Raw genomic sequence first — 18,520 nt, 5'->3', positions numbered from 1 at the left:
CGGAACCATTGAAATGAATGGTTCCGTATACGGACCGTATACGGAACGCAAAAAACGGCCAGTAAACGGAAAAAAAAAACGGCCGTGTGCAATAGGCCTAAAAGGAAGATCCTCAAACTTCAGAGACCTGAATGCAGTCCTTATGACACTCACAGAATCAGTAGACCTATTAAAGGACAGGCATCTTAAGGTCCTCTCGGACAACATCACTACAGTGGCGTACCTGAAACACCAAGGGGGCACAAGGTCTGATTCACTGGGGGGAATAGCAAAAAGAATATTTTCCTGCGCGGAAACAAATATTCTCTCCTTAACAGCAGTCCATCTAAAAGGGTCAGAGAACCTAGAGGCGGACTTCCTAAGTCGGGAAAAAAATAGATCCAGGAGAATGGACATTAAACAACGACATATTTCACAAGATCACTGCCAAAGATAGACCTGTTTGCCTCTAGGGAAAATGCCCAGATCCGACACTTCTGTTCAATAAATCCAAGAGACAGACCATGGGCAATAGATGCTTTATCAATAAGATGGGAGTGGGACCTAGTTTCCATCCTTTCCGCTGATTCCTTGCTTACTGCAGAAATTACAGAAAGAAACAACAACGATGATCTTGCTAGCTCCCCACTGGCCAAAAAGAAGCTGGTTCTCAATCCTGAGACAGTAAACATTAGAAGAACCATGGAAAATACCCTACAGGGAAAACATGCTCTATCAGGGCCCGATAAACCACCCAAACCCCCAGATCTACAATTTGGTGGTCTGGATCCTGAGAGTGAATCACTAAGAAGACAAGGGCTTTCAGACAAAGTGATCCTTGCCCTTAAAGCTAGTAGGAAGAAAATTACATCAGCCATTTATCTATCTCAAAGTCTGGAAAAGATTTTGCAGTTGGCTAGGGGAGGAGCACCCGAACACGTCTTCTCCGCCAATTAATAAAATACTAAACTTTCTGCAAAATGGGCTAGAAATAGGCCTGAGGCCAAGTACCCTTAAAGCCCAAATATCGGCCTTAAGCACCTTTTATGATACTAGTTTCGCAGAGCACAGATGGATAAGGAGATTTATTAGAGCAGATTCTAGGTTAAGGCCAACCTTAAGATCTAGGATTCCTCAGTGGGACCTTAATACAGTATTAAAGGGGCTAACTAACCCTCATTTCTCTCCCTTATATGAAATCTCTATAAAACATCTGTCGCTCAAAACGGCTTTCCTGATAGCCATCACTTCTGCAAGACGTCTAAGTGAGATACAAGCACTCTCCTGTAAAGAACCATATCTTAGAATTTACGAGGATCAAATGGTGCTAAGACTAGATCCAGGTTTTCTCCCCAAGGTGGTTTAAAATTTTCATCGTGAACAAGAGATAGTATTACCATCTGTCACCAGCCACTCGGGGAGGAGATAGAAGAGAAGATGCAACTCCTGGATGTCAGAAACGCCATAATACTGTACCATGCCGCAACAAAAAATTTCAGAATAGATGATAATCTCCTAATCCAGTTTGGTGGCCGAAATAAGGGGAAAATACTTTACAAAGCTTCGATAGCTAGGTGGATCAGATCCACTATAGAATGTAGCTACTTTCTTCAGAACAAACCTTGTCCGGAAGGTATAAAAGCCCATTCTACCTGGGCTACTGTCTCTTCTTGGGCAGAAAGAGCTGGTGTTTCACTAGACTAGATTTGCAAAGTGGCTACCTGGTCAAGTCTAAACACCTTTGTAAAAAATTATCGCCTTTAATCTCACCGCCCCTGCAGATTTAGTTTTTGGTCGAAAGATTCTGTAGGCGGCTTCCCACCCTATTTAAAGTATTTGTTAGTTCTCATTGGGGCCGTCATGGTGGATGGAATGAAAAACCATAATTAGACTTACCAGTATTTCTGTTTCCTTGAATCCACCATGACAGCCCATATATCTCCCCCCCCAATTTTTTTTTTTTTGTTGCATATATATTATCCAATATAAGTCTCTATTTTGGTATGAAGTAATACTCAAAGGGGACACACATAATATTGCTCACCTACAGGGTAATTTGTAATAGCACTGAGGGGGAGAAGGGGTGGGGGCAATTTAAGCTCTCTCTGTGTATTCCTGCCCCTACAGAGGTCAAGGGTTATCTCTGATTCTGACCGTCATTTTGGATTCAAGGAAACAGAATTACCGGTAAGTCTAATTACGTTTTTTTTGTTTTGTTTTTTACCCCAAAACGGATGTGGCACGCTTCTTAAATGACCCCCCACTGACTTTTTATAACAGAGAAAGGATTTTATACCCTCAAGAAAGTCTCGGTACTGGGTATTATGGTGATCACATAATAGGGACATAATACAGTCAAGTCTTGAGATGTCGCCAAGACCAGAGGCTGCTAGTAACAACCCACGTGTTCACATTGCTGTGCGGTGCCAGATCACTACAAGACGAACGTACAGAAATACAAGCTGGTGCTGCACAATGCCAGCAAACGCGAGTAACCCTGAAGTGGTAATTAGCAGTGTGCCACCTGCTGGATTGTTTTGCAGGAGACACTTTTTGTAGCGATGTGGACCTTATATCGGCCATTGAAAAAAAAAAAAAAAGGGAGATGCAGTGAACATTTCCTCTGTGGTTTCTGCATTATTTGTGATGTGCGTGCTGTAATATCCCAGCCCACTGGGATAGTGGTTACTGTTTTGCTCCATGTAGAGCACATGTGATTCACACATTTCCCAGAACGGACCAGAGGAGATTTGACTTGGCAGAGTTTATTGGAGGGCAGCCAACAATTTCTGTGATGTAACATCTCCTGACTTTCTAGTGTTTTCCTGGATGGTGCTGAAACTCCATATTTTTTTTTAGATTTATGTACATTGCATGGATAGGTAGGTAATGCATTGCTGATTTCCCTGAAGATCAGAAGTCGAAGGAATAGTGCTTGTGTGTATTTTTACACAATGAAATGCCTCAACAGAGACGTATTTGCCAGCTTTTTCAATTCTGATGTGATACTAATGTTTATCCTCTCATATGCTCCTATATTTTATAAGAAGCTCATCATATAAGCTTTTTCTCTTATGTTTTCTATTATTCTGTAGACATGGTTCCCCACGTTTAAGCTTAAAGGGGTTCTGCACTTTGTTTTAACTGATCTATCCTCTGGATAGATCATCAGCATCTGATCGGTGGGGGTCCGACCCCCAGGACCCCCGCCAATCAGCTATTTGAGAAGGCAGCGGCACTTCTCACTGTTTACCGCTGGCCCAGTGACGTCACGACTAGTATCAACTAGCGTGGGTGGGGCTAGGCTCTGTTCACTTGAATGCCATATATATCCTGCTGGAAAATTTACAATGTTATTAAATTAGAATAACAGGTATGGACCTAAGGCCTCTTGCACACAAAAGTGTGCGCCCCGTGGCTGTGCTGCGGGCCGCAATGCACGAACACCCACCATGGGGCAGCCGCAGCGGATCACGGACCCATTCACTTTAATGGGTCAGCGATCCGGCCGTTCCGCAAAAAGATAGGACATGTTCTATCTTTTTGCAGAACAGAAGTACGGGACGAAAGTGAATGGGTCCAGATCTGTGATGCGCAATACACACGGAACGGTGCCCGTGTATTGCGGATCCGAAAATGCGGTCCACAATCGTGTGCAATAAGCCTAAACCGACTGTGTGGTCAGGAGCTCAAAGATGATGTGCAAGTCACTACCTACATGAAATACCGTAATTATCTGCTACTATTGTTCTTGCTGCATTTTATTATTATTATTATTATTATTATTATTCATCCCTATACAAAGATTGTGACTGACACCAGTACCTTTCCCAATGGAGTTCACAATCTCAATTTTAGATAAACCTACCTGCATGTTTTTGGAGTGTGGGGGGATACTAGAATACCTAGAGGAAAGGCACATATATAAGGTGACCATGGAAACTCCATACACATGTTGCCTTTGCACTGTAAGCCACCAGGACTAAACTAGGGAGATCTATGATATGTGACTACTGTGTGGCTACAGTTGTTTTAGTAGGTGTGAGCTAGTTTTAGGTGCACCTTCTGTTTCATCATTGGTCCATAATGGACGGAGCTGTGTAGTTCCAGCTCCAGAGCTTCTGCAGTGCAACTGATCGACAAGGGGTGGCATGGGTTGGACCACCGTCGATCTGCTTTTGATAGGAATGAGCAAACCTGGACCTCACTGTTTGGGTTCATACCTAACATTACTGTGTCTGGGTACCCGAACATGGACCTTGGCTTGAAATTTTGTGTTCGTTGTTCAAAGTTAAAATAAAGCTTTTTGAAAGGCTGCAGCACAGCCAATCAACAAGTGTTTTTAGGCTGTGGGCACTTGGAAGCCATCACATTCATGCCTAGTATTGGCATGGCTGTGATTGGCCAGTGCACCATGTGAACCTGCCTGCATAAATGCCGGATCACGTGGTGCACCACCATTCTACTCTGAGTAGTGTAGGGACAGGATGCTGCTGCAGGCAGGGAGAGGCTTTTTTAGGCATTTTTTTTAAATAAGTCTGTGGGTGACCTGTAGGCATTTATGTGGGTACAATGCAAAACTTTTGCACCAGTGACACAGAAATACAATACTTAATTGTGCTGTTAATTCTGTGGTTGACCTAAAGTTATTATTGGTGTTCAAAACTCCACATTTTCATCTGTGTTACTGTTATAACACACTATCGGGAGGGAACTCCGGCAGGCTGTTCCGGCGGGTGAACAGCCTGTTGGATCCGTCCTACCACTAGTTCACGTGTGCCCTCGGACTGCCGCTCCGTCCCTATTGACTATAATGGGGCGTAGGCGGAGTTCCGGCAGCGGCATGGGGAGAGGCAGCCGGAATAAAAGTACTGCATGTCTTTGAAATGCTGCCATTCCGTCTGGTGGAGACGGAGAGTTTAAAAAAATTTCTGACGGCGGCTATCCCACGGTATGTGGTTCCCAGCTGCCACTACTTTTCCAGGCAGGCTGTCCCTGCCCTGCACGAACAAGTAGCAGAACATATCAGGTGTGGCAAGGTCCAGCTAGTAAACACGAGCAGGGACGTTAGATCTCCCTAACTGCCCACTGGGAAAAATGTATTGGCGGCTAGGCCTGAGGCAGAAAGTGGTTTGGCACACATCCTACCGCACCACTAACTTCAGCACAGCCAGGGGGAAATGACAGAAGGCTGTTCTGAATTTTACATGTTTGGGGGAAAAACCCCACTGCGCAGGAGCTGTGGACGAGCATGGAAGAACAGACCGATGAGTGGTTGGTTGGTGCTGCTGAGCCTCAAGCCTGGCCTGGTGGTGTGCCACATTGGGCCAAATCTCGTAGCAGCTCTGGGCCTAGCCGGTTTGAAGCACATCCCTTACCCCAAAATGTCAGAGCTGCTGCAGAAAGTTCGGGCCGTCTGAGCGCGCTTTTGACGTTCTCACCCTGCTGCTGCTCGCCTGTATAACTTCTGCCTTTCCGCTCACTGCCTCATATGCGATGTACCCATAAGGTGGAACTCCACCTTGCACATGATGGAGAGACTGTGTGAGTAGCAGCAGGCGATAGCGGAATTTCAGCTTCAGCACGCACGGGTGAGTTGCTCTGCGGAACAGCATCCACTTCACCACCAGTGAGTGGGCGTCCATGCGGGACGTGTGTAATGTGTTGCGCTGTTTTGAGTACTCCACCAACATGGCCAGCGCCGATGACGCTGTTCTCGGCGTTACTATCACACTTCTACGTCTCCTTGAAAAAACACTTTGGTCGATGATGGAAGAGGAGAAGGAACAGGGATAATTTCCACGGTTATCATCCACAGCTGGCTTAGAGGGTGGGTTCCTGCACCAACAGCGGCCAGGTACACAACTGTCCAGCCAGGGCACAGTTTTGGAGGAGGATCCCCGCTCACAGCAGGGTGGCATCCAAATCAGCTCACGGGTATCACTGGAGCTGGGGGTATACAGAGGACACAGACTATACAGCTCCTGAGGACAGCTTGTCGTTGCTTCTGGGCAGTCTGGCACACATGAGTGACTACATGCTGTAGTGCCTGCGCAATGACCGTCGAGTTGTCCTGATTCTTACGAGTGCTGATTATTGGGTGGCTCACCCTGCTGGATCCCTGCTTCAAGGACAACGTGCCGTCCTTCTGTCACTGGAGCGTGATTGGAAGATGTGCGAGTACAAGTGCACGCTGCTAGTGGCGCTACTGATGGCATTCCCATCTGACAGCGGGGGCTCAGTGGAATCACGAGACTGAGGAGGAGGTGGTCAACAATGCAGCTGTGGATCCGCCAGCACCTCAAAAAGAAGGGTTAGCATAGGCCAAAATGCGTAAAAGCTTTGTCAGCACGCCACAACATCCAGCACCACCATCTGATACGGACCATCTTAGCAGGAGGCATTGTTTCAGCAACATGGTGCAACAGTACGTGTGAACACATCTTCACCTACTGACTAATGGGTCTGCTCCATTTAACTTCTGGTTCTCCACATTGGGCACATGGCCTGAGCTTGCCCTTTACTCCTTGGAGGTGCTGGCCTGCCCTGCAGCAAGTGTATTGTCCGAACGTGTTTTTAGCACGGCAGTGGGTGTGATCACAGACAGGGGCATCTGCCTGTCCACAGCCAACGTGGACAAGCTCACGTTCATTAAAATGAACTAGGCATGGATCCCACAGGACTTGTCCGTATCTTTGCCAGAGTAGAGAGGTATACAAGCCGCACCTAGCCATTGTTATATCCAGTGCGTTCTATTAGCTATTTCCCAATGTTTTGAGGCCTTCACAAACGAAAAAAATAAAACAAAATAAAATAATAAAATAATTCTTGGCTACCTCCTCTGCCTACACTGCTACGTCCGCCTCCTCCTCCACTTGGACCTTCACCTCCTGGCTCAAGATTATTATGTCTTATATTGGCAAAATAGAGAAGTATACTGGCTGCACCCACACATTTAAAAAATAACAGTGTCAGCTTACTCCCCCAACTCGTCCACCTGCACCGCCACATCCACCTCCTCTACTCGGACCTCCACCTCTTGGTTCAAGATTATTATTTGTTATATTGGCAGAGTAGTGAAGTATACCGACCGCACCCCCAAAAATGTTTATAGGTCACACAGAATTAACAGACAAGATACAAACAAACAACAAAAACATTGTTGGCTTCCTCCTCCACCTACACAGCCATATCTACAGCCTCCTCAACTTCTTACTCCACTGGGACCTGCGTCTCCTGGTTCAGGATTATAATTTTTTATTTTTATGTATTTCATGTTAAGTCCTTTCCCTATCCACATTTGTTTGCAGGGCAATTGTACTGCTCTTAACCCCATTTTGGATCCTTTTGCAGTCCTCTATCACTTTTCTATGATTTTTTTTTATTTTTATTTTTTTGCAGCCATTTTTTGTTCGGGGTCAAGTTTGGAACCCAAACCGAACTTTGAAACAAAGTAGGTGCAAAAACTAAACATTATGGGTATCACTGTCTGTACTATTAAAAAATAAAAATATTTATCTCATATGGCAAACAGCGCAACAGAAAAAGTCAAAATGGCTGATTTGCCGTATTTGGTTGCTTCAGCTCCCGCCAAAATTTGAATAAAAAGTAATCAAAAACTCATACACACTCCAATGAAAATAACAGATTGCCCCGTAAAAAATAAGCCCTCACACAGCTCCGTACATATAAAATTAAAAAGTTATAGGGGGGGGTAAGAATTAGGATTGTTACGATACCAACATTTTAATTCGATTTCGATACCATAAAAAAGTATTGTGATATTCGATATCACGCGAAAAAAATAAAACACCAAAAAAGCTGTCTGGATTTTATGGAATGTCCGGCCCATAATTTAACAGTCTGATCCTAGTTTTTGGGGGAACAGGGTGACTTACAAAATGTCGAATCATGGTGTTTATATTTTTTTTTGGGGGTTACGGCGTTCACCGCATAGGAGATATTTTTTTATATTTTAATAGTTTGCACTTTTTGGGTCGAGGCGATATGTAATATGTTGTTATTGTTTATTTATGTTTATTATATTTTTTTTTGCTTTTTATTTAATAACTATTTTCCCCCTTAGGAGCTAGAACCTGGGATCTTTTTATCCCTTGTCCTATTCACCCTAATAGAGCTCTGTTGGGGTGAATAGAACTTTACACTGTCCCTGCTGCCATGGTAACCGATCTGCACCACCAATGAATGAAGAGTAGGGTAGCACCACCAAGGAAGATAAGTAACCTTTTAATACAAATACAGGAGGTGGGTGCCGGCAATCTGCACCTGACCGGTTAACTGCCATTGATCGCACCTCGCTGTCAGGGGCCGGGTGCCGGGGCTATGTGATTCTGCAGCCGACACCCGCCTTATCGTTATTGGTGGTGCAGTGGCCACAGCCCTCCTCCTCTCTCTCTTCTGGCAGTAGCGGCACGGGGGGGAGGGGAGGAGATGACTTCTCCCCTGTGCACTGAGAGTAGCTTGCTCCATGTTCTCTGATACTAGGCTGTACAGTAGCGCAGCCTAGTATCGGTAAATGTAAACTCCCGGTATCGAAACTATACCGGTAACCAGCGGTGGTAAACAGCGATGCCGGTGGATACAGCAGAGGCCCGGCTACCAGTGACTGCCGGATCCCTGCAGTGATTGAGCGCGCACCGCTCCAGTGCCCGCCCGATCATTCCTCCGTGCATGTACGGCGGAATGCATTCTGGCAATGCATCCCCTGCTGTACATATACACTCAGAGTTCTGCGTTTAAGGGTTTAAAGGCATTCTGTTATGCATTCAGTCACAGAATTCTGTTATGGCCAATTCATTTATATTCCTGCTCATTCTAGGCTTTAAAGACAAGAAGGCGGTCTTATCAGTGACTGACAGCTATCTGTGTACACAGCATTATGTCCATTTAATTCAATAGATTCCAGGCCTCACAGAGACACACAGCCTTATAAATGATTGTAATGATGTGCGTTTCTGTCAGAGGATGAGAGGTCAGAACGGGACCTCACACTGCCACATGCATCAAGTTTCTTGCATTTAATTTGCTAATGTGTAAAATTACTGATTCTTAATGTGCAATCAACTATAAAATGCAACTCTGTTAAAACCTTTTTTTTGTTCTTACAGGGGAAACGAACATCGGATAAGATACATGCAGTTTTTCCAGATGACTTAGATCATGGTGGCAAAAAATCCTCAACAAAGCAAAACTTGATGCCCCAGTCCCTCAGTAAAGCATGGATGCGATGTGCTGAGGGATTTGATGGATGTCAGGCAGAAAAGGTAGGAGCTTCCAAATTTTTCTTCTTTTTTTTTTTTTTTTTTTTTTTTTTAATATTTTGTTTTATGTATATATGGTCATGTCTACTGTAATGCCTGTACCAAGATCTGCCTGTATATTTCTATAAACATTTTTATTTGGTATAATTCTGACTTGAAGGGCATCTGTCTGCAGATTTCTACCTATGAAACTGACTGACCTGTTACATGTGCCCTTGGCAGCTGAAGGCATCTGTGTTGGTCCTATGTTCCACAAAATGCAGAACATGGTTGTGGCCTTGTGCATGAGCCCTTAGGGTGGATGTTGATTCTCTAGGATCTTATGCAATACAATTTATCCACAGCTGAAATACTTGCAGATGTTTATTCAAATCTACATTTTCATGTTTTTTATCCTTTATTTGATAGTCCTCCAGATCATCTGAAAGAAAATCCCGAAGTGTTCAGCTCGTAGCCCACTCAGTTGTGTTTGATGAAGGTAAATGAGAAGTTTTATGAAGTGACTTTCCTAAAGAGGACCTGTCACCACCCCTGATTTGTCTTAATAAATCGTATTACACATGAATCAACAATTTTACTGTTAGATATTTATGAATTAATTGGCAACTGAGTGTTACAGATTAGATGTGTCTCTGCACCGTCTGACACTGTCCAATCAGCGCTGCCAGTGTAAGACTATGCAGGGGCGCACTCCCAACTGGTAACACCCACACCCAGTTGTCCATTTATACATTTCTAGTAGAATTAGTCCGACTAGTACCACAGAACCGAAGCAGAGTTCCGTTTTAAGTTTTAAAGTGGTTTTCCACTTTAAAAATCAGCTACTGTATTTATTCAACAAAATCACTTGCTACTTCGTGAACAACTAACTTTGGCTTATCAGGGCCCATACATTCTAATACTGTACGGAGACGAATCTCTGTACAGTATTATTCCGAAGTTTTGAACAAAGCGACTCCAGATTAAGCATTCGAAGCTCTCTTCGCTCATCACAAAATGGGACCTAAATGGAATGCTACTTGCTGGCCATTCAAATGAAGGGAATCACTCCCTCTGTGACATCCTTATGGCCCTCATAGGGCATATTGAGAGTTGTTTTAGTTAGAGATTTGGAAATTCCCAGGGGGGTCTGCTAATGACAGGATATGCAGATAACAAATAAGACACTGGTAATTGATCAGATTGTAGAGAGCCAATGTAGCTTAAGATGGATTTACACCACTCAATTGTCGGACAAACGTTCTTATAAAAATGCCGCAGATCACCTGATGAATGAGCGAGATGCTTGTTGATCGAGTGAGACATTTTTTCATGTTGACACTAGGGATGAGTGAATCGACTTCGGATGAAACATCCGAAGTCGATTCGCATAAAACTTTGTTTCAAGTGATCCGTACAGTATTAGAATGTATTGGCTCCGATGAGCCAAAGTTATTACTTCGCAAAGTCTCGCTAGACTTCGCATAATAACTTCATAAATTGATTTATACTGTAAAAAAAAACATTTTCTGAACTCGGGTTCTGGAACTTTAAATGCATAAAGGGAATCAAAAAGGTAAAAGAGGAGAGAATATTTAAAAGAAAAACTGCTACAAGAGGACATAGTTTTAAATTAGAGGGGCAAAGGGTTAAAAGTAATATCAGGAAGTATTACTTTACTGAGAGAGTAGTGGATGCATGGAATAGCCTTCCTGCAGAAGTGGTAGCTGCAAATACAGTGAAGGAGTTTAAGCATGCATGGGATAGGCATAAGGCCATCCTTCATATAAGATAGGGCCAGGGGCTATCCATAGTATTCAGTATATTGGGCAGACTAGATGGGCCAAATGGTTCTTATCTGCCGACACATTCTATGTTTCTATGTCTTGCGAGACTTTGCAAAGTAATAACTTCAGCTCATTGGAGCTAATACATTCTAATACTGCACGGAGCTTTATGCGAATCGACTTCGGATGTTTTATTCGCTCATCCCTAGTTGACACCTAAATCATAGTTTCTGGGCAGCAGATTGTCCTGTCTTGCAACGCAAGATTAGTTACTAGAGTACTTTCAGATTATAATGAATTATTTCTAAAATGTCTGCGTATCTGGTTGTAGGATACATATTAGAACCTCATATTGATTACTTTTTTAAACAGTTTTTTTTTTAATAACAATTATATTTAATGGGAATGTTATAGCTACATTTTTAGGGGGATATGATAGTCTTTGGGTAGCCAGTTCTCAGTTAGTTAGGTTTAAACTCCGGTACATAGGAAGAACTGCTTGAAGTATCAGTATTCATAAGCCTAATCTAGAAGTGGAACCTACAGAAAATAATGAAATGGAAAGATTTATTACTCTTCTAGGTTTCGGACCCAATCTTGGTTTTGAATGACAAATACTGATGAAAAGTATTGTGCGTGAGAAAGTGGCCTACACTGCAGTGATCATAGAAGGAATGCTTCAAAAGTTTACTTTGTGTTATTACAGAAACTTCAGCAGATGAAAGTCTGAAAGATCCTGCTGATATAGTGTGGAGTTCCAGTGATAATGAATGGTCAGATGATGGCAGCAATAAGACTTCACAGCCTGATATTGCAGATGTATCCCCGCACAGTGCGAGCAAATCACAAGATATAGAGGTGTCTTTATCCAATGACCGATCAAGCAGTGGTAAGTATCTATACTAAAATATACCTCTGTGCTTCCACGTTACATCCAACTCCAGTTTATTCTCTGAAAACATGATAATGGGTAATCGACTGTTCAATATTTTTATATGCAGCCTATGCAAGATAAAGAGTCCTGTATTATTATTAAACCTGAACGTCCCCTTTAATAATAATTTTCTGAACAGTTTATACCAGATGTATGATTTGCGCAACACCCAATAAGATTAAAGGGCTTGTCTGATGATGTCTGTATGCTCTTCTAGGGCATTTTAAAGAGGTTCTCTATTCGTAGGTCATCAATATCAGCTCAGCGGGGGTCCGACACTGCGCACCCCTGCCGATCAGCTGTTCGGGAGTAGCTATGGCACTGGAACTACAGTCGTGGCCAAAAGTTTTGAGAATTACATAAATATTGGAAATTGGAAAGGTTGCTGCTTAAGTTTTTATAATAACAATTTGTATATACGCCAGAATGTTATGAAGAGTGATCAGATAAATTGCATAGTCCTTCTTTGCCATGAAAATTAACTTAATCCCAAAAAAAACTTTCCACTGCATTTCATTGCTGTCATTAAAGGACCTGCTGAGATCATTTCAGTAATCGTCTTGTTAACTCAGGTGAGAATGTTGACGAGCACAAGGCTGGAGATCATTATGTCAGGCTGATTGTGTTAAAATGGCAGACTTGACCTGTTAAAAGGAGGGTGATGCTTGAAATCATTGTTCTTCCATTGTTAACCATGGTGACCTGCAAAGAAACGCGTGCAGCCATCATTGCGTTGCATAAAAATGGCTTCACAGGCAAGGATATTGTGGCTACTAAGATTGCACCTCAATCAACAATTTATAGGATCATCAAGAACTTCAAGGAAAGAGGTTCAATTCTTGTTAAGAAGGCTTCAGGGCGTCCAAGAAAGTCCAGCAAGCGCCAGGATCGTCTCCTAAAGAGGATTCAGCTGCGGGATCGGAGTGCCACCAGTGCAGAGCTTGCTCAGGAATGGCAGCAGGCAGGTGTGAGCGCATCTGCACGCACAGTGAGGCGAAGACTTTTGGAAGATGGCCTGGTGTCAAGAAGGGCAGCAAAGAAGCCACTTCTCTCCAAAAAAAACATCAGGGACAGATTGATCTGCAGAAAATATGGTGAATGGACTGCTGAGGACTGGGGCAAAGTCATATTCTCCGATGAAGCCTCTTTCCGATTGTTTGGGGCATCAGGAAAAAGGCTTGTCTGGAGAAGAAAAGGTGAGCGCTACCATCAGTCCTGTGTCATGCCAACAGTAAAGCCTCCTTAGACCATTCATGTGTGGGGTTGCTTCTCTTCCAAGGGAGTGGGCTCACTCACAATTTTGCCCCAAAACACATCCATGAATAAAGAATGGTACCAAAACACCCTCCAACGGCAACTTCTTCCAACAATCCAACAACAGTTTGGTGAAGAACAATGCATTTTCAAGCACGATGGAGCACCATACTATAAGGCAAAAGTGGTAAGTGGCTCGGGGACCAAAACGTTGACATGTTGGGTCCATGGCCTGGAAAATCCCCAGATCTTAATCCCATTGAGAACTTATGGTCAATCCTCAAGAGGCGGGTGGACAAACAAAAACCCACTAATTCTGACAAACTCCAAGAAGTGATTATGAAAGAATGGGTTGCTATCAGTCAGGAATTGGCCCAGAAGTTAATTGAGAGCATGCCCAGTCGAATTGCAGAGGTCCTGAAAAAGAAGGGCCAACACTGCAAATACTGACTCTTTGCATAAATGTCATGTAATTGTCGATAAAAGCCTTTGAAACGTGTAATTATAGTGCGTGTAATTATATTTCACTACATCACAGAAACAACTGAAACAAAAATCTAAAAGCAGTTTAGCAGCAAACTTTGTGAAAACTAATATTTGTGTCATTCTCAAAACTTTTGGCCACGACTGTACATCAACAGCTGATTTGTATGCATCCGCATTGTTCGGATATTCATGACCTGTCAGAAGGATTACTTTTAGAAACCGGGTACTTTCACACTTGCGTTTTTCTTTTCCGGCAGAGAGTTCCATCACAGGGGCTCTATACCAGAAAAGAACTGATCAGTTTTATCCCCATGCATTCTGAATGGAGAGTAATCCGTTCAGGATGCATCAGGATGTCTTCAGTTCAGTCGTTTTGACTGATCAGGCAAAAGAGAAAACCGCAGCATGCTACGGTTTTCTCTCCGGCAAAAAAAAAAACGAAGACTTGCCTGAATGCCGGATCCGGCATTTTTTCCCATAGGAATGTATTAGCACCAGATCCGGCATCCAGAATACCGGAATGCCGGATCCATCCTTCCGGCCTGCGCATGCGCAGACTGGTAAAAATGTGAAAAAATTTACAAGACGGATCCGTCTGTCCGCATGACAAGCGGAGAGACGGATCTGCCCTTGCAATGCATTTGTGAGACTGATCCGGATCCGTCTCACAAATGCTTTCAGTCAGCGGCAGATCGGCGGATCCGGTGGCCAGTTCCGACTACTGAACTGCCCACCGGATCACACTGCCGCAAGTGTGAAAGTAGCCTAAATTGATCAAATATTTTTTGTGTTGAAGTCATCATCATTGACAAGTTTTGTGTCAGATGCTTGCCTCCATCTTTAGAAGTAAATGAAAGAAAGTGGCTATTTTTTTTTTTTTGTAGCTTACTAAGGCTTCTTGGCTTCCACCGAGGTGTCCGAAGGTTTCATGAGAAAACTCTGAAGTTTGCAATGGAAGTGCTTTATAATCAAATTGCTAAACGATTTTTATTAGTTTTGTTTGATATATTTTAACTAGGTGACGTCCCTCATATTACTGACTGGCAAGAAGACAGTGACGCGGAGTGTGGTCAGGAAGAGGGCAATGTGTCTGAAGCAGCTGAGAGTGAGGTGGAGATTTCTGACTCTGAGTCAGTGTCCAGTGACCAGAGACAGAGTGACGTAGAAGCTTTGAAAGTAAGTTCTGCTTTTTTTCACTGTTTGTGAAAATCCTGGAGCTTCTGGTTTCTTACACAATCATCATTAACACGTAAGTCTTTTCTTCAGATCATCTTCGTCACATTAATGGTCTTTGGAATGAGATATTATGGCTAGATATTTCTGTTACACTCCAAAAATTCCACCATGCAGGACCAACATTGATCTGGATTATAATAAAGATATCGTTTTATTATTAACATTAATAATAAAACGATATCTTTATTATAATCCAGATAAAATCAAATGTGCATAAATAAACATAAAAGTAAAAAAAATCCACATAAAACCAGCACTCCCTCTCCACTCTAGACGAAACTTTATTGCAAAATGCATTGGGTGCGTTGGGTCTTCTGTGGGGCAGTACCCAGCCTCCACTGCTGCTCTGTTTACTCTTTTAGGTGTGATTATACTCTCCTGATCGCTTCTTTCAGGTGGCCCTTAAGTACATATAGGGGGTCATTTATCATTCTGAATTACGCCTAAATTAGGTATATTTCAGGAGCAGATAGCAGCCCAACTAGCTGCGACCTCGCCCTGCTCACACCAGGTCTAAATAAGTGGGCGTGGTGTGCTCGGTGAAGGGGACGATCCGGCAGGCCCATCTCATTCATCATTTTCTACACCTGTTTTAGGCCTAGAAAAAGGTCTAAATGTAACATGGCTCGGAAGTTGTCTTAAATTTAGAACTGGCAGAACCACTGCCTGCTTAGCGCTTTATTAAGATCGGCATCTAAAACGCCCGTCTTAATAAATGTGCCCCGCAGTATGTATATTGCTCTTATTTTGCTGTAGTTGATTGTTGGTTGCCATTAAGATTTTTGTCCACCAGGTGTCCCCCTTGTTCCATAGGTTCTATTTTTAAGCTGCAATTTATTTTATTCTGTATTATAGTAAAGATATATTTTATTATTAACATTTGTCCTGCATGGCACTATTTTGGTGTAAATTTGAATACCGTATTTTTCGCCCTATAAGACGCACCTGCCAATAAGACGCACCTGGGTTTTTGAGGAGGAAAATAAGAAAAAAAAAATTTTGAACCAAAAGGTGTGCTTTTGGTGGATTTTGAACTACCGTAATGGTGGTCTGTGGATGACACTGTTATGGGGGCATATGTGGATGGCACTGTTATGGGGGCATCTGTGGATGACACATATATTGCATCTTATGTGTCATCCACAGTTCCCCAATAACAGTGTCCCTGTGTAGTGAATGGGGGCCGGCATCTGTTTCTGTAATGGCAACGGGGCCTGGTGCAGTCACTGTATTCTACTACACCGGGCCCTGCTTTCTGTAGTATACGGTAATCATATCTAACTTGTCACTATTGTTTAAAGTATTCCAATCATCTTAAATCTAGCGCTGTACTACTTACAACTATCTTCTTGGCAGTCAGGAGGGCGGGTGCTCGTAGCGTAGCTCACTAAGCTCACTGCTCCTGCGCCGCCTGCTTCATTCATAAAGTGGCGGCGCAGTGAGCGTAGTGAGCTATGCTACGAGCGCCCACCCGGCCTCCTGACTGCCAAGAAGTTAGTTGGAAGTAGTACAGCGCTAGATTTAAGATGATTGGAATACTTTAAACAATAGTGACAAGTTAGATATAATTGCCGTATACTACAGAGAGAGGGGCCCGGTGTAGTAGAAAACAGTGACTGCACCGGGCCCCACTGCCATTACAGAAACAGATGCCGGCCCCCAGCCCCTCCTCCCTCTCAGCATATTCACCGGACGGTCGCAGCATTCGCCCCCATAAGGCGCACTGCGTTTTATAGAGCTAATTATACGGTACACGTTTTGCAATATTACATTGGGTAGATATTTATGTTGTGGCCACGCTGCAGTAGAGACTGCACTGGCATATAGATCGGCACTGCTTTCAAACTGTTTGCAGCTAAAGCCTTTCAAATAATAGTAGCTTGGTTTCGAACGCAATGTGTGAACCCCACTCTTACTGCTAGATGGAAATTATCTATGGTACGTCTGCAAGAGATATATTTACATGATTTCTGACTGCTAATTCTTGCTTGTTTGCTTCGGGGCTGACTGTTTTCAATTTGTGGATGTAGCTTAATTTGTAGCAAAGATATTGCATGTTTCTAAACCATGAACAGTGTTTTCTACCCCACAAAACTGGCAACCATCCAATGGCAGTTTTTGCCAGGCCTGTTTCTAAGGCTACTTTCACACTTGCGGCAGAGTGATCCGGCAAGCAGTTCCAGCAAAACGTATGCCAACTGATGCCATTTGTAAGACTGATCAGGATGCTGATCAGTCTAAAAAATGTCTGATCAGTCAGAAAAATGCATTGAAGTGCCGGATCCGTCTTTCCGGTGTCATCCGGCAAAACGGATCCGTCTTTTTTTTTTTTTTTTTTTTTTTTTTTTTTTTTTACCGGATCTGGCATTCTGGTATTTTGAATGCCGGATCCAGCACTAATACATTCCTATGGAAAAAAATGCCTGATCCGGCATTCAGGCAAGTCTTCAGTTTTTTGGGGGGGCCGGAGATAAAACCATAGCATGCTGCGGTTTTATCTTTTGCCTGATCAGTCAAAATAACTGAACTGAAGACATCCTCATGCATCCTGAACAGACAAAAAAAAAAACGCTAGTGTGAACGTACCCTAAAGATGCAACATTTCACTTTGGCAGCATTTTTGTAATATTTCTGTAATAGTGCCCCAAATACATATACATGTTGTATTTTACTTTGACAGAGCTGTACAAATTAAGTGGGGAATTTACCATTCCCCTTACACCAGTTTTCTGGCATAGAGAAGCTTCTTGTTTGCAACCTTTTAAATGTCTTTGTACCTAAATCTAGGAGCAAATGGCATTTCTACACCACCCTCTCCACCTTCTGAGGGACAGTAATATTCTTTTTTGCCAGTTTTAAGGCGTAAAAGAAGACTTACATCTACGGCAGTTCTGAGCCGAATAGATTTCCAGAAGATGCTCCTAAGGCTACTTTCACACTAGCGTTCGATCGGATCCGTTCTGAACGGATCCGATCATATTAATGCAGATGGAGGCTCCGTTCAGAACGGATCCGTCTGCATTAAAATGGCAAAAAAAAAGCTAAGTGTGGAAATAGCCTCGGACGGATCCGTCCAGACTTTCAATGTAAAGTCAATGGGGGACGGATCCGCTTGAAGATTGAGCCATATTGTGGCATCTTCAAACGGATCCGTCCCCATTGACTTACATTGTAAGTCTGGACGGATCCGCACGCCTCCGCACGGCCAGGCGGACACCCGAACGCTGCAAGCAGCGTTCAGCTGTCCGCCTGTCCGTGCGGAGGCGAGCGGAGCGGAGGCTGAACGCCGCCAGACTGATGCAGTCTGAGCGGATCCGCCTCCATTCAGACTGCATCAGGGCTGGACGGCTGCGTTCGGGTCCGCTCGTGAGCCCCTTCAAACGGAGCTCACGAGCGGACCAACGAACGCTAGTGTGAAAGCAGCCTAAGATGACTCGCCATAATTCAGGCATAAGAGCAGGAGTTATCATAGACAGCTGTAAAATGGTGGTCTATGATAAATTCCTGTACCTGTCACACTGACTAGAACATGTAATTAATTAGTTTAATATTAAACCTTTATGTTCTATTTCCACGCACCTATT

At 43.4% G+C, this 18,520-nt stretch overlaps 1 protein-coding gene across 3 annotated transcripts in view; it reads left to right on the top strand.

Moving 5' to 3' along the window:
- SPIDR (scaffold protein involved in DNA repair) overlaps positions 1 to 18,520 on the top strand; it is a 451,973-nt gene that overhangs the window by 20,120 nt on the left and 413,333 nt on the right. For all 3 annotated transcript variants that reach the window (XM_044294548.1, XM_044294549.1, XM_044294546.1), the window contains exons 2-5: positions 9,108 to 9,263; positions 9,669 to 9,738; positions 11,733 to 11,915; positions 14,719 to 14,876. In XM_044294548.1, the coding sequence (XP_044150483.1) occupies positions 9,108 to 9,263; positions 9,669 to 9,738; positions 11,733 to 11,915; positions 14,719 to 14,876 (567 nt within the window). The remainder of the gene's footprint in view (positions 1 to 9,107; positions 9,264 to 9,668; positions 9,739 to 11,732; positions 11,916 to 14,718; positions 14,877 to 18,520) is intronic.

This window comes from Bufo gargarizans, chromosome 5, assembly GCF_014858855.1.
Source record: "Bufo gargarizans isolate SCDJY-AF-19 chromosome 5, ASM1485885v1, whole genome shotgun sequence".
In the NCBI taxonomy this organism is placed as follows: Eukaryota; Metazoa; Chordata; class Amphibia; order Anura; family Bufonidae; genus Bufo; species Bufo gargarizans.
This window is presented reverse-complemented; position numbering and strand designations above follow the sequence as displayed.